Source organism: Trachinotus anak, unplaced genomic scaffold (assembly GCF_046630095.1).
Source record: "Trachinotus anak isolate AG129_WGS33_773 ecotype Australia unplaced genomic scaffold, CSIRO_AGI_Tana_v1 ptg000023l, whole genome shotgun sequence".
In the NCBI taxonomy this organism is placed as follows: Eukaryota; Metazoa; Chordata; class Actinopteri; order Carangiformes; family Carangidae; genus Trachinotus; species Trachinotus anak.
Genome location: NW_027273874.1, coordinates 1,637,501 through 1,651,882, shown reverse-complemented (window position 1 = coordinate 1,651,882; position 14,382 = coordinate 1,637,501). Strand labels below are relative to the sequence as shown.

The window sequence follows — 14,382 nt, the reverse complement described above, 5'->3', positions numbered from 1 at the left end:
GCTCTCACACACAGAATAACACACAAATCTCCACTGGTCAAAGCCTTTTAGGCAGCTACAGGCTGAATCCAAATGTCCAGACTTCACCACATCTGCAGATTTGTGAACTTAAACGGGCGGGTTCCGGGAAGTCCGTGAATGCTCAGGGCTGTCCAAATCCACAATTCATCAAGTCCACAAGGGGCCTGAAGTGGACTTTCTGCTGGACTTCCAAGGGGTCTGCTTGGGGTGCAGATTTCAACTGACTTTGCAAGGGAAAATTACCCATATTCCATAGCCATATGGATGTGACGATGTAAATTCAATAAAATGTACCACATTTATTTTTCCTCATTTTTGTTGAAAATGTTTATTCATGTACGATGTACGAAGGTTTCACATCGCAAATACAGAAAATGAACAGGCTATGTGTGAAGGTTTAATGTGGATATAATGTGTTCTGACCACATAATTTACGGCTCCTGTGTAACGCAGCAAACCTGCACATATCATACACAAGTTGTCAATATGAATACCATTAGATCTTGTCAGGAAAAATCCTTTGCATTGAGTTCCAGGGTGAGAAATTTCAGTAAATCTCCATGGAAACACACAAGGGCTTTAAGTCCTGTCTCATAGCTCATTTTAACCCTTCGCAGCCTCGCGGACTTGATGACGGCGAAGACATCACTGCGAGGGCTCAGACCACAAGTCCACAGGGGTGGACATTTGGATTCAGCAACACTCTCTATGTCTGTCACAGTCCCTCTCCTACACCGGCCTGCTAAAAAACCTCCCACTATAACAGCAAATTCACACATCTCTAGCGGAGCAGCACACATGTTCACACGCATGTACACACACCACACTCTCCCACAACACACACACACACACACACACACACACACACACACACACACACACACACACACACACACACACACACACACACACACACACTCGAAAGCCAGCAAAGCCGCAATAAAACCAACCCAAGAATTTCTGTTGTGGATCCTAATCCACTTTTCCACTTAGCTAGCTAGTATATCACTGCCTTACTTTCCCCCCTCATTCCCTCTTTCTCTCTCTCTCTCTCTCTCTCTCTACATCTCCATTCCTCTATTTCTACTCAAGAAAACAAAACAAGGGGGCTGATCTGCGTAAATGCTGACGCAGGTGGAAACTTAGAGGCTCGGTGCACGGTGCTTTTAAGACCCTCTTTTTAGAGGCGGGTTTTTTTTGTTTTTTTTTGCTGCAGCAATAAACCCTAAACCACAAACTGGCAGAGAAGGCCTTAGTGCCAACTTGCTTATACTTAAGATCGATAAGACGCCCCCTTTGGCATCTTTAGACTTATGGTGCTGTTTTACTGGCAGTCAAAAGGTCAGGAAAATACAGGCCATTTCAGGTTCAGGGGATTTAGCTGATGGAGTATGGCATGTACCATGTTTCTTCTAAGTACAGATGAGACATTTGTAGGTGCCCACTTCTGACTGCAAGCTTAGGCAACCTCAACTGCACTTTGGGCAATTAGTTAAGTCATCAACGACAGTTTCCAAGTCTTAAAGGGAGATATTTCCTAATGTTTTACCTGTTTACACAGAGCTGCTATCAGGACATTGCACCTTCTCCAGATATCTTTGTCTAAATGACAGTATAGCTGAAATGCACTGACTGCCAGGTAGAGAGTGCAGCACTGCAAAAATCAATGGAACCTGAAGCACAAGTTAACAGACCAGTGTGATACTAAAGGAACACAGGAAAAGCTCCTAAGTAAAAGCAAACCACAAAAATTAATATGTGACAATGTCAGTAAAATACTAACCTCAAAACACGATCTAGTGTTGTGAGTTCTGCTCAAGTGCCTTTATGAAAATCGTACCTGGTTGAGCTGCTCCAGGTCATGAAAGCCCTCCAGGACCCTCCGGTACTTCCTCTCCCTGTACTTCCTGCGGATGAACGTGGCGCGCTGCTCCGCCGAGGCCCCGCTGTGCAGGTCCTCCTCCAAGGGGAGATTAGCAGCCCAGAAACTGTTAGCATTCTTGTTCCCCACCTCCAGGAAGAGCTGACAGGTTGGAAAACATACACATGGGAAAAAAAAAAAAAAAAGAATCCAGATGAGAATCATTTGTAGACCCATTAGTCATGTTTGAAATAGCATCTGCCGAGCTACAGATAAACAAATGATTGCAAAAACACTTCAAATGGAGTTTTGTTACACTTCACTTTTGATGAACCTGAAACAAACAAGGCAGGTGCAGTCGTTATTTGGACTGGTAAAAATGGATATTGGCAAATAATAAAATAGTTTTTCTCATGAGGGGGATGAAGTACTGATGTGAATTGCACACATATCTCACTAACCTCCACCAGCTCATTGCTCCAGATACTGCTGTCCAACTTCAAGCTCCGCACTTTGGAAATACTCGGGCCGAGGGAGCGGTGCTGTCCTGGTACACAGCAAGACACAGTGATCAACGTGACTGCACACACACACACACACACACACACACACACACACACACACACACACACACTCGGATATTCATACGAGCCTTGTGTTCACGAAAACCTTTCTTAATTAGATATATTCAGAAATGTTTGGCTGTCAGGCTTTTAGTTCCTAAAAAGTGAAAAATGAAGATGTACATATATGCACAGAAATCTCCGCTGAGTGCACAAACACACACCAAATGGCAGTGATGGAAAAAAAAAAACAATAAACAGGCAGTAACAAGATGGAGAAACAGAGCATGACTGCAAGCTCATTCTCTCACTCACAACAGACATATTTAGTCCCCTCAGCACTCCTAATTGGAAATGAAAGCACAGAACGAGCACCATTAATTGCTAATGACTCATGAGTAATTCATTGTGTTTGTTGGTCGGCCTGTTTATTTGGGTGAACGAGAGGCTTCTGGGGTTGCTTATGGCCAAAGACAGAGCATACATGCATAATACATTAGGCAGAAACACGCTGTATGTGTGAATGTGAATTATTGTCCTGTGTGTAACGGCGGATAATTTTAGATTTAGATTTGGCATGATCTCATTACTGTCTTCTATGCTGAAGTAGAGCAGCTGGGAATGAAAATGCGGGGCCATGAGCTGTGAAAGGCCATCTCGACACAAATCCAGAGGACACAGATGCAAAAAATCTTAGCTATTATCAGATATCAAAAAGAGAAACTAACTAGGAAGTAATTCTTTCACAAGCGACCATTATTTATCCTGCTTACTTCAGGAATGCTGGTGTTCGATCATGTCTATACTGAGCAGAACAAACCTGAAAATTGGGCTCTTAGATTATGAGGATTAAGCACCACATACTGCATAATTAGTCAAAAGAATGGGCAATGTGGGTACACAGACTTTATGCAGTATAATACATTTTCCCAAATCTGCATTTATTATAAAATTTTAAGCTATTCACAAACATCTTGAGCTGTCATGCCTTTTTGAATACGACACCAGGATGCATTAATAGATTGGATTTTGAATGCGATGTGCCATAAAATGCCCCATTCTCATCAGGCCTGATGTGATTCAGCACCAATAACCATGAATTTAGATATGTAATCATTTCATTTCAAACATCCAAAACTGTAATTATGTATATTTAAAACAGCTGTGTGTTTAATGAAAAAAAGGAGTGGACCAAGTACTGAACCCTGAGGGCTGATCTGAAACTAAAAACTATTTCCTTGTTAATTATATAGGTATGGGACCAGTTGAGGGCTTACCAAGAAAAACAAACTATATGTTTCAAGTTATTTATTAGCACTGTGCATCTATTGTTTCAAATATCACCTTTTTGGAGGAGGTATCATCTACCTCAGCACTTTGTCTGAAGTTGTTTAAGACTCAGGTGAACATGAGCAATGTGATGCACAATCTCCCTCAGCAAGTATGTTGAAATGAGATCCAAGCAGTAGGTGGAGGATTTTACTTCTGTTATTATTCCAATAAGCTCTGAAATAGCCAAGTTTCTAAAAAACACTGCACTATTCTCTTGTACTCCAGATGTTATGCCTGATCAACTTTTCTCATTTTCTGATAAAAGAATTCCGGAAAGTCTTCACAGTTTAACAAAGACCCAGGAACAATTGAGTCTGCTGTATAGATTGATTCAGTAGTTGGTTAATTAATTTAATTAGACTACAAATAAAAAATTGTCTTGAGGTTAAATCAAACGTTTTTTTCTGGAAAAGTTCACATTAAAGTGTCAGGGTGGACACATTAGTGGAGTCAGATGTGTTTAAATATCGTTTCTACAACCCCAAAAGTCACACTGAAAAGACAGGTATAATCACTGCCTCCAAGACCACATGAGTCCAGCTTGGCAAATACAGGCCAAAGAGGCAGATTCTATCACTTCTGCCTGTGAAGGAGTGAAAATATTTCACTCTGAGTGCCTGCTGCTAGAGCCAAGCTCCAACCGCTGAGCCGTAGAGCACCACAGGACCATTTTCACTTGTGTAAGTGTAATGAAGCTGAAAAAAAATGTGCGTGCGCACGTGCCACTGAGTATGTGGTGAGATCTTCCCATAAATAGCCTGTTGTAAATGTCTTCATCTTTCCTGTGCAACAAAACAACATTCCAGACACAGCAGCAGCTTTCACAAAAAAAAAACCAAAAAAAAAAACTGTCCAACCCAACAAGGATTTCGCCTCCAATCAAAAACTTTCCCAGTGACTACAGCAACATTTCATGAAGCACTTTTCCAGCACATATGGAATTTCCCCCTCACTCAATGACAAGTCAGACGGAAACAAAGCAGTGAGCACTGCATTTTTGTGTCACCATGGCAACTGTTGCCAGTGGATGTGTCTAGAAGTTGCAAGAGTTTATTGCAATTATATGTGTGTGCCTCCAAGTCTTTGGTGTAATGTCATTTCCTCTGATGGTTGCACCAGACAGTGGGAGAAAGGGCAAATAGTGAGAACAAAAATAAAAGTGTCAAATGAGGGAAAGTTTCTGTTATTAGGGAACTAAAATTTCTGAGGACTGTGTGTTTGAGCAGTTAAGGACCCAGGACGATTGTTAACATCTTGAGTTTGCCGTCAATATTTAAATCCATATTTAATATCAACAATGCATCAGATCACTATGTGTAATGCAAAAGTGGTCACTTTTAGTAATAAAGCCAAAGAACTTCCAGTTTGTCTCAGCTCTATAGGACGTTTTAGCTTCTTTCTGCTCTTTTAGTTAAGTTTAGTGTCACTACTCTCATCAGCCTCATTTCCAGCAGCAGCAAGTGGCAGTTTTCAGTGAAAAGGCTCTGATCACAGTATGCTACTTCTTCAGCACCAAAGTCCAGCCAGACAATGTAAGCAACTAGCTAAAGAACACTCAATAGTGTAGCATTTACAGATATTCAACCCAGGAACGGGTGGAGACCAAAACTGGAGAGCTTAACAGAGATGACTCTAAATGAATGCTACTGTTTCTCTGTGTCAGCTGAATGTGTAAATAAGCAGTTCTTTGCTTGCTAGATCAAATGTATGTACTGTATGTCAATGGTGTGTTTACACTTAGCCTGCTTGCAGTGCTCCCAAGAGGCCAAAAAAAAATCAATTGATGCAGGTTTAATGCTTTAATGCTTTTAGTTTTTACTCAATTTTAGAGAATACTACCCAGAATATTTCTGAAAGGGGTGCATTATCGGCAAAAATGGTTCCTGCTGCAAGAAGACATTGAAGTTCCTATAAATAAAAACCTCTTGTGGCAAGGACAGCTCAAAATATCCATCAGTAATAAAAACATTGTTTGTGTTTTCTTTCTTTCTAATAAAGACTCTAATGTGGAGTTGAGTGGTTTGCTGTGTCTCTGAAAGTAATTAGAAAAACCACATGAGCGCGCAGAGTGCTTGTGCGACATATAGTATTTTTTTTAAAAAAACACTTACACACATCTCTTTATTAATGCATTTTTCATCAGATTCGCCTGTTTTCTAATAAAAATTATTGAATGATTAAAAATAAAAAAGAGATGATTCTATATTTAATAAAACTGACTGCCAGTCCTCCAAGTCTATGCAAACAAAGACAAAATATTACAGTATGAAACTGCTCCACATCAGAGAGTGAAGCTATAGACTATTAAAATTCATTCTGTCTTGGCAAGAAAAGAGGAAAGCCAGTCTGGGATCATTTTTACCATTAGCCTTCTCATTACTTCTTTCCTCTCCTCTTGTTCAGCATTCCTCTTTATTGTCCATGACATGAGAGCGCTAATTAAAAGCGTGAGCAGTCATTGGTATTCCAAATGGACCACCACCTAATTTAAGGAGAGCACAGTGTGAGGACAGCTTCCCCGTTGCAGATATTCACCCTCTCTCTCCCAGTGCGTCCACAAAATGTAATATTAAACACCCCTGCAAATGAAATCATTTAAGGGTGTTTGAAAAGGGATGTTGGATATCTGATGCGTACCAATTACATGGGCTTTGCAGAGGTGAGGTGAAGAATCGCATTAAAACTTATGACTCTGGGAGAAATCTCAAGCTTGGAGAAGATCTGGAGGAGGAGGAGGGAGTGTAGAGGAGCATGCAAGAGAAAAAAAGAACTACACACCAACCAGAAAGCCCTCCACGTCGAGCATGGCCACTGTGTCTCTCTAATCATGTTTAGCGGGTCAAGAAGCAGTTTGGGATTCCCCAAGTTCTCGCCCGGGGCTTAATCTTTGTTGTCATTTCATCTGAGCCATCCAGCGTTGCCAAATAGATTAGAGAGAGTCCAGAGGCCAGGTGCCAACTCCCGTGAGTGTCTTATCACCTGAGATCTTATTCCAAAAGAGCCTCTGGGTCAGTACATACTCACAAACAAACATCAGACCACACACAGATTAACAATTGAGTAGTAACATGCTTTTTTTGCTTTAGCATGTTTTTGAGTCTTGCTCATAACTTTTCATATGCAGCATGGTCTTTCTTTTTGTTTCTATACATGCACTTAATAAAGCCTCCTTTGCTCTGGTCAAAAACCAGCTATGACCCGCTGAGATCAGGCTTTTGTCAGCCATGAAAAAGGCATTCACACAGAGACAAATGACTCTGCAGTAGACATGGGTATTTAATCAGCTCCAGCTCTGATCAGCAGTGATGTAAACACAACAGCCAGACGAACACGGTCATTTTCACCCCTTTTACGTCTTTCAGAGCACACAAACACTGTAAACACACCTTTCACCTGCCCAACACTGTGCCGTTAGACCAGAAACCCCACAGCTACACTGCACTCGGGAGTGTAGCCGCAACCCCAAAATAAGTTTCAAAAACACACAATCACAGATCGAAGCCTCTCACACACAGGTTCCAACACTAACAAGGGCAACAACCCAGGGATGAGAGTCTGCATGACAGCTAGCACCTCACTCTGACTCCCCTGTGCCTGTAACCGTCTGTGATGACACTGCTCCTTGCAGTTGTGTGTGTCCTCAGTCCGAACTGAAACTCAAACTTGGCTGGCAGTGTGAAAGGTGTTAATTGCCTTTTCTAACGGGTTTACCCGCAAATTTTAAATTCAAATTTTGGTGTAAAAAGTAAATAATTACACTTAATATGAGTGAGAGACTGGTGTGTGGTGGTTTTCCCAAATGGTTCCCAACTTTTTTGGCTTGTGACCCTTTATAGCCAGGCAGTGTTTATTATCATTCCCTGTCACAGGTTATGAAGAATGAGGATGAGGTTTTTTAAAGACATTTTAGAAGTAAGATTTAAGGATTTAATAAAAGTTAAAGATAATTTTGAGAATTACATTTTTTCAGCGATGCACTATTTTATGGGTCTGTAACTTCCAACAAGTTGCAAGCATAATGTACAGAGACTTTTAGTCGGTGCACAACAAGTCAGCTGAACATTATTTTGAAATTTGTCAACAGGCAAACGTACAGGCAAACATATCAAGTTTCAAGTGACAAATGAATTATCAATAATTATGTACCTGAGTTTAAATTCCATTGGAAACCAAAAACTACATATAAATCTAACACAATTAACTAAATCCTACACAAAATAACAGTCTCAGACCTCGTCTCTATTCTGCCTGTTATGACTACAAATTACACAGTTTTTCCAGGAAACGTCTTAAGAAATCATCAGGAAATTATGGAGTCGTAACATAAAGTGTTACAGTTTTGTTCTTTCTTCCTCTCTTGTTTCTCATCAAGCGACTCTCCAGATTTGTCTAACGATGGCTCTTGGGTCCCAATTCGTAGGTGGGGAAGCACTGGTTTTAGAATGATCAAATGAAGCTCGTTTTGACAGGCTGCTTGGTGCTATTCATACAAAACTGTGTGTGGGTGGGTCTCTGCAAGTACACACTTGTTTATCTTACTGTATTTACAGTATCTTGTTTATGTCTGCATCCAGCATATGTGTATGTTCTTCAAACAGTCAGAGGAAGAAAAGTGTAAAGCAGTGTGTGAGTGTATGTGTATGTGTGTGTGTGTCTCTTACCTGCACATTTCTTACAGATGACCACACCCAGATTGACAGACGCCCACTCCGGCTGTGGGGCGCGACAGTCGGCGCAGCTCCTGTTGGCCTCGGCGAACCAGATCTTCTCTGCCACTTCATAGTCAGAGAGTGTCTCAGCAATCGATTCTTGGACCGCTTCAATCCACTCCTCCTTCTCCCGTTCTGACTCGGCCGTGAAGCTGCAACAATTGATTTTTTGGGGGCCCCCCCCATCCCCAACACATGCCTCACCGTTATTGATTTGATTTGAGAGAGCAATTAAACAGCATAGTATCGCTTGGCAGGGTTACAGGGGTGTGCAGTATTTGGAGTAGTTTTGAGGGGGTTGCTGACTGTGTATGCCTATATGTGAGTGCAATAGATTTGCTGAAACTGATACGGGGGGGGGGGGGGGGGGGGGGGGGGGTGTCTGATGAGAGCAGTGACGGGGCAGGTAAATCAATCTGTCTCACCTTGCACCACTAAAATCTATAAGGTGCTAATGCAGGATATTTTTCCAGGATATTCTTTCTATATTAGACTCAGGAAAGTTGAGAAATGGTGATGGAAAAAGAGTAAAAACATTTACAGTTTCAATATACATTAAAAAAAAAAAAAAAAAAACATGTTTAACACTGGTGTTCCATCAGAACCTGCATCAACAGCCCTGTTAGGTTGAAAGTGAGAAAATGAAAGAAGTAAAGCACTGAGATAAGCTTGGTAACAAAAGTGATGTTGCCTCTTCTGTTGACAGACTTCAAGGTTTACAGTCAATGACTGAAAGCATTGCGACATGAGGGTAATTTGTCAGTAGTAAAGTAGGTAACAACAATGATTTGCAAGCAAACATCATTAACTGTGAGTTAGACCATACTTCATTTTCATGTCAGCCACAATTCACTGTGGTCAAATTATATGGGCACCATCAAATCTTAATAGAAATCTTGAGGCCACAGCTTCTAATCACCGCATTTACATGAACACAAGGTCTCAGGATACTCAGGAAGTCGTGTTAACATGTACTGTAGCAACCTGTTTACAGGAATGAGCTTTCTCCCCCACCCTGATCTTATTTTGGAAGGATTATTATTTCATTATCATCCACTATATCACCCGTATTGGTGATACTTAATGATATTTCCTGATTTTCCTGATTGAGAAGCAGGGGAAACCAACTTAAAAAAATACATACTTAAAAAGAAAAAAAAAATCAGTAATACATTCTTAACACATTTATATACACAGTCTATAAATGCTTATCTACAATACATGTATATAAACTGACTTCCTCTAAGAGAAATGGAGCTGGAGAAACCAGGTTTCCAGGTTTGTCTTTAAGAAATCAGCTCACTGGAGAGAACCGACTCTGATCTGGTTACAGCAATTCAGCAAATAGGCTGAATGATATTTTATGATAACAGAGTGATAACACTTTAGAGAAGTATCTTTTCCATTTAAACGTGACACTGCACAGCATTGAGTCAGAGTTTGGTGTGGAAGAAACCCATCCAACACCTTTGGGATGAACTGGAACAATGGCTGCGAGCCAGCCCTTATCGCCCAACATCATGTACCCTTCCTCACTCATGCTCCTGCGGCTAAATGGGAGCAAATCCCTGCAGCCAGGTTCCGAAATCTTGGGTAAAGCCTTCCCAGAAGAGTGAAGGCAGTAACATTTAGCTGTCCTCATACTTGGTTCAGATGTCAATTCTTTTTACTAAATTGTGTTTCTAGTAAGAGAAGAGGGCCTTTGTGTGTGTGTGTGTGTGTGTGTGTGTGTGTGTGTGTGTGAGGCCTTGCACACATTCAGTCATTCGCCTGTCATTCAATCCATCTAAAGTATGTCCCACTCATTAGTTTTCCACAATGTAGAGATCTTTGTAAAAGAGACACAAACCCACATCCACATTCACATACACACACAGGACTGACTGGATGTTGCTGTCTAACAAGCACTTCTCCTACCTTCTAGTGACAGACAACACAAGTTTCTGATGGAGAGGGAGAGTCATGTCAGTGTGTGTGTGTGTGTGTGTGTGTGTGTATTTTGATGAAGTTGATAAATGTACTGAATAACTCAAAATTAGCTAAATGCGAAGAGAAAATGTAAAAGAGTGTGTAACAAGAAATCAATGCACAAGTGTGAGCTCAAGTGAGAGCACACAGGAGACGAGACGACAGACAGTGAAAACGACCGAGATCGACAGATATATAAAACTGAGAGGAAGGAAGAGAGAGAGAGAGAGAGTCCTAGCTTGACTGAAAGAGGCACTTATAAAGGAGAAATGGGACCACTGGTTTCCATGGCAACCTGGCGACCGGTGCAAAGTAAGACAGAAGAATGGGGGGGGGGGGCTTTCGCCCAGAGCTGAGGATGTGCACCACGCCAGCTTCACCCAAGTAACCCAGCAGGGATCGATAGGTTGATTGGGTTCAGCCGTTCTGTGCCCATCGGTCTCTGCCCAGGGCCCCGTCTAAAAAGATGACTGCGCACATTGTCTGCTGAACTGCAACGTGGCCTCCAAAACCACAGAGGGGCAAAGGGAGGCAGAAGGCAGGAGCCAGCGCAAGTGAATGTGGAGATTCCCATGCTGCAGAGTTTTAGATATGAAGTGGAGACCTGTGTCAGCTCAGGCCACGAAATAAACTGCAGCTTTAAGGACAACAGGTGGTAAAGAGGAAAATAGAGACTACAAGGCAACCGCCGTCCAAACCACTGAAACATGAAAATAAATTTAAGAGATGGAGCAGAAGTAAAATTACTATGTTTTTACAGGCTAACACTAATCAAATTGTTGCCTCAGCACTGATTATACATTTACTTATGACTAAGCTATTTGCATGTGTTATTTTTCATTAAAATCACAACTTTCAATTAGACTCACACATTGTTGAAAAATGTCAATCATCCTCATAACCACAGGCTTCAAGCTTGTCTCTCCCTGCCACTAACCACAATCATAGAGCTCACATGTTATTCCACACTGTTCCCATGTAATTATCTGGAAAGTTATCAACACTGAAAGTAAACTAAGAGTGCACTGAATAGAGTGATCCACAGATACGCGGAACACTTAGCAAGCCCACAACAATGTATTGTTTCGAGGTATAGTTTGGCATTTTAGGAAATACCAGTTCGGCATTCTTGTTGACACATGAGGACATTAATACCAATGTTTCCCAAGGTTTCCATTCTTTATGCTAAGCTAAGTTACCCATCTCCTAGCTGCAGATAGTTATAAAAGTGGTACCAATCTTCTTATCTAACTCTCAGCAACAAGGCAAATTAGCACATATCTCAAAATGTCAAACTATTCCATAAAAAAAAACATATCTAATATCCTATTTCAATTGGCCTGCCTGACCTTCATGGTCATGGTGTTGGAAAAACTGTTCTTTATAATCAGCTTCAGGGTTTTCCATTTACCCAAGGACCTCCTATCAGTCCCCTCTCATGAAAATGAATTTTCTTTTTTTTATATATAAATGTAAAATGACAGTTAAAGTTGGTAATCCAATTTTGATGTGAAGTATCTTGACATTCTTTTGAAATTCTCAGTTATGGTGAGCGTTAAATCTCAAGTTCACTTTCACTGGTGCCTTTTATCCCATTTGCTGTGTAAGGCTTTTATGCTCTGCTACCCTACATACTACACACAAGTGAGAAAATCTATGTAATTCTTCTTCATGAATGATGAATGGGAATATGGCTCCATTTGCATGCATGCATGCATAATGTACTTAATAGGAAGAAAGTCAAATATAAGAGGTTTGTATTACTAAATAGAAACTTTTGTTAAATATAACATTAATAAGTTCAAGTAGAGGAGCATCAATATTTCTCTCATGACACCTTGTCATTTCCAACAGCATTCATTACTGAGAGAATGAGGAGCTTGGATATGAGAATAATCAATACGGCCTCTATACTGACCTTGATGTGAAACAGTGCACTGCACTTCTAAAAACCACAACTTACATTTAGCTAATGTAACATGGTCAAACGTATCTAAAAATGGGATTCCAAATTCAAATGCCAGTCACCAACACTTCTAAATAATTTCTGGCTCCACAGTGACAGCCACAAAATAAAAAAGACATGAGTTATTCCAATTCAAAAAAAAAAAAAAAAAAAAAAAAAAAAAAGAACTGGCATCAATCATTATGACAAAAAAAATATACAAGGTGGTACTGTAGGATAAGATGAAAAAACTCTGCGGAAACACTGGCAGATTCTCAAAAAAGAAATCAATCAAACATTTTACCCAAAATGGGATTTAGCCTATTTGAGGTGGTTTTCAGGAAGGCATAAGAAGGTTAAAAAAAAAAGAATAAAGAAGTTCAGTACATAACAATTTTCCTCCAAAATCCTTAAGGAAAGCAAGATGGATATGAAAAATAGTCTCGAAGGTCGTGGAAGCGCCAAATTTGTTCCTACAGTCAGCTGCACAACAATGTGACTAAGTACAATAACTAAGTACTTGAAGAATCATGATGTTAATATTAAATAATCCTGAGACTGCATATGACTTCAGATTAATGTAATGAGATCATTTCAATCTGTTAAGAGTCAGGGCTAAATTGAAAGTCATGTACTGTTTATTAGATATTGAAGGAAAAAGTTTAGTTGCTTACAGTTCAGAATAGATCTAGAATTCAATGTCCATCAATTGCCATGATAAAAATTTAGTTATAAAGGTTGTTTAGTTTCCAAAAATTTTTATTCAATTTCTCTTAGTTTCAGTATTTTCAATGTTGTAACCAGGTCCTATTGCCAGTATCGTTGTAAATGTAACTTGGGTCAACTAAGGTTTGCAACACTGACACAAACAGCCTGTCCAATATTGAACCAGTCATGCTAGCCAGTGCCAATACCGAATCTGAGTTCGATATATTTCTTCTTTGAAGGGGCACCTTTACGCGTGAGCAGTACTGTTCATCTTTTAAAATCAGTTCTATGACATCCTCTGTATTTCTTGAGGGAGGTTTCTAAAGTCTGATGATGTCATACTGATGTCAGCAGTGGTTATGCTTTAGGACTAAAAGTCTGTAACAGATAACCTGCATTAAAAACTGGGGGCATGGAGTTTAAAAGACTTCGCCATTTACCACGCACAGAGGGTCAAAGTAAACTAATGCTACTGGTTGAATTGTGGGAAATGCAGGATCCAGTGTTTTGGGAGATTTACCCATACTTAGGACTAAAGATCAGGTTATCTTAGCCTCGGCCACTCAGATATTGACAATTCTTTTTTCAATCCATCCCTTCTGAGCCCCCAATGTTAAGGAAGTACAGAACTGAACAGCACAAGTGCCCCCTTGATTCCAGTGAAACTAAAAGGGACAGAAAATCCCTAATATGGTACTAAAAAGACTGTAAATGTTGAAAATATCCCATTGATTTGTTTTATCAGTTTCAGCTTCACGAACAGAAGCAAACCAGCAATTCTTTCAATGTACATATGAGTATATGAATAGTGTTTTAAGATTGATCTGAAAAATGTAAAAAAGGTAATATCCAAAAAGCAAACACTTAGCCTAGTCATACTTACCAATACAGACAGAGCAGCTCTGGGGTTTTATATCTCATGTTTTAATATTATCCACCTCTGAGTTTTTCACAGTGAATCTGTTCATTTATGCGGCTCAAAGCTTTGAAAAATTAAATCTGAGATATTCAATAGCAAAACCAATGCTCAGGATAATCCAAAGACCTCGCTGTCACAGTTTTTCACTGGGAAATGTTGTCAGTCTAAAGTAAAACAAAAAAAAAGAAAAAACAAACAAAAAAAGAAAAATGAAACTGTCCATCCACAAGTTTTAATAAATAGATCGGACAAACGTGGATTTTTTCCAGTGAGCCCACGAGCTAGGTGTTTATCTGCAGCTTTACTTTAGTAAAAGTGCTTTCTGGTCAAGAGCAAAAAGTTTTGTTTTTTTCTCC

At 40.1% G+C, this 14,382-nt stretch overlaps 1 protein-coding gene across 6 annotated transcripts in view; it reads right to left on the bottom strand.

Moving 5' to 3' along the window:
• Positions 1 to 14,382, bottom strand: part of arap2 (ArfGAP with RhoGAP domain, ankyrin repeat and PH domain 2) — a 118,805-nt gene that overhangs the window by 59,368 nt on the left and 45,055 nt on the right. For all 6 annotated transcript variants that reach the window (XM_071459103.1, XM_071459102.1, XM_071459104.1 and 3 more), the window contains 3 exons: positions 8,439 to 8,638; positions 2,344 to 2,429; positions 1,862 to 2,044 (listed from right to left, as the gene is read on the bottom strand). In XM_071459103.1, coding sequence (XP_071315204.1) covers positions 1,862 to 2,044; positions 2,344 to 2,429; positions 8,439 to 8,638 — 469 coding nt within the window. The remainder of the gene's footprint in view (positions 1 to 1,861; positions 2,045 to 2,343; positions 2,430 to 8,438; positions 8,639 to 14,382) is intronic.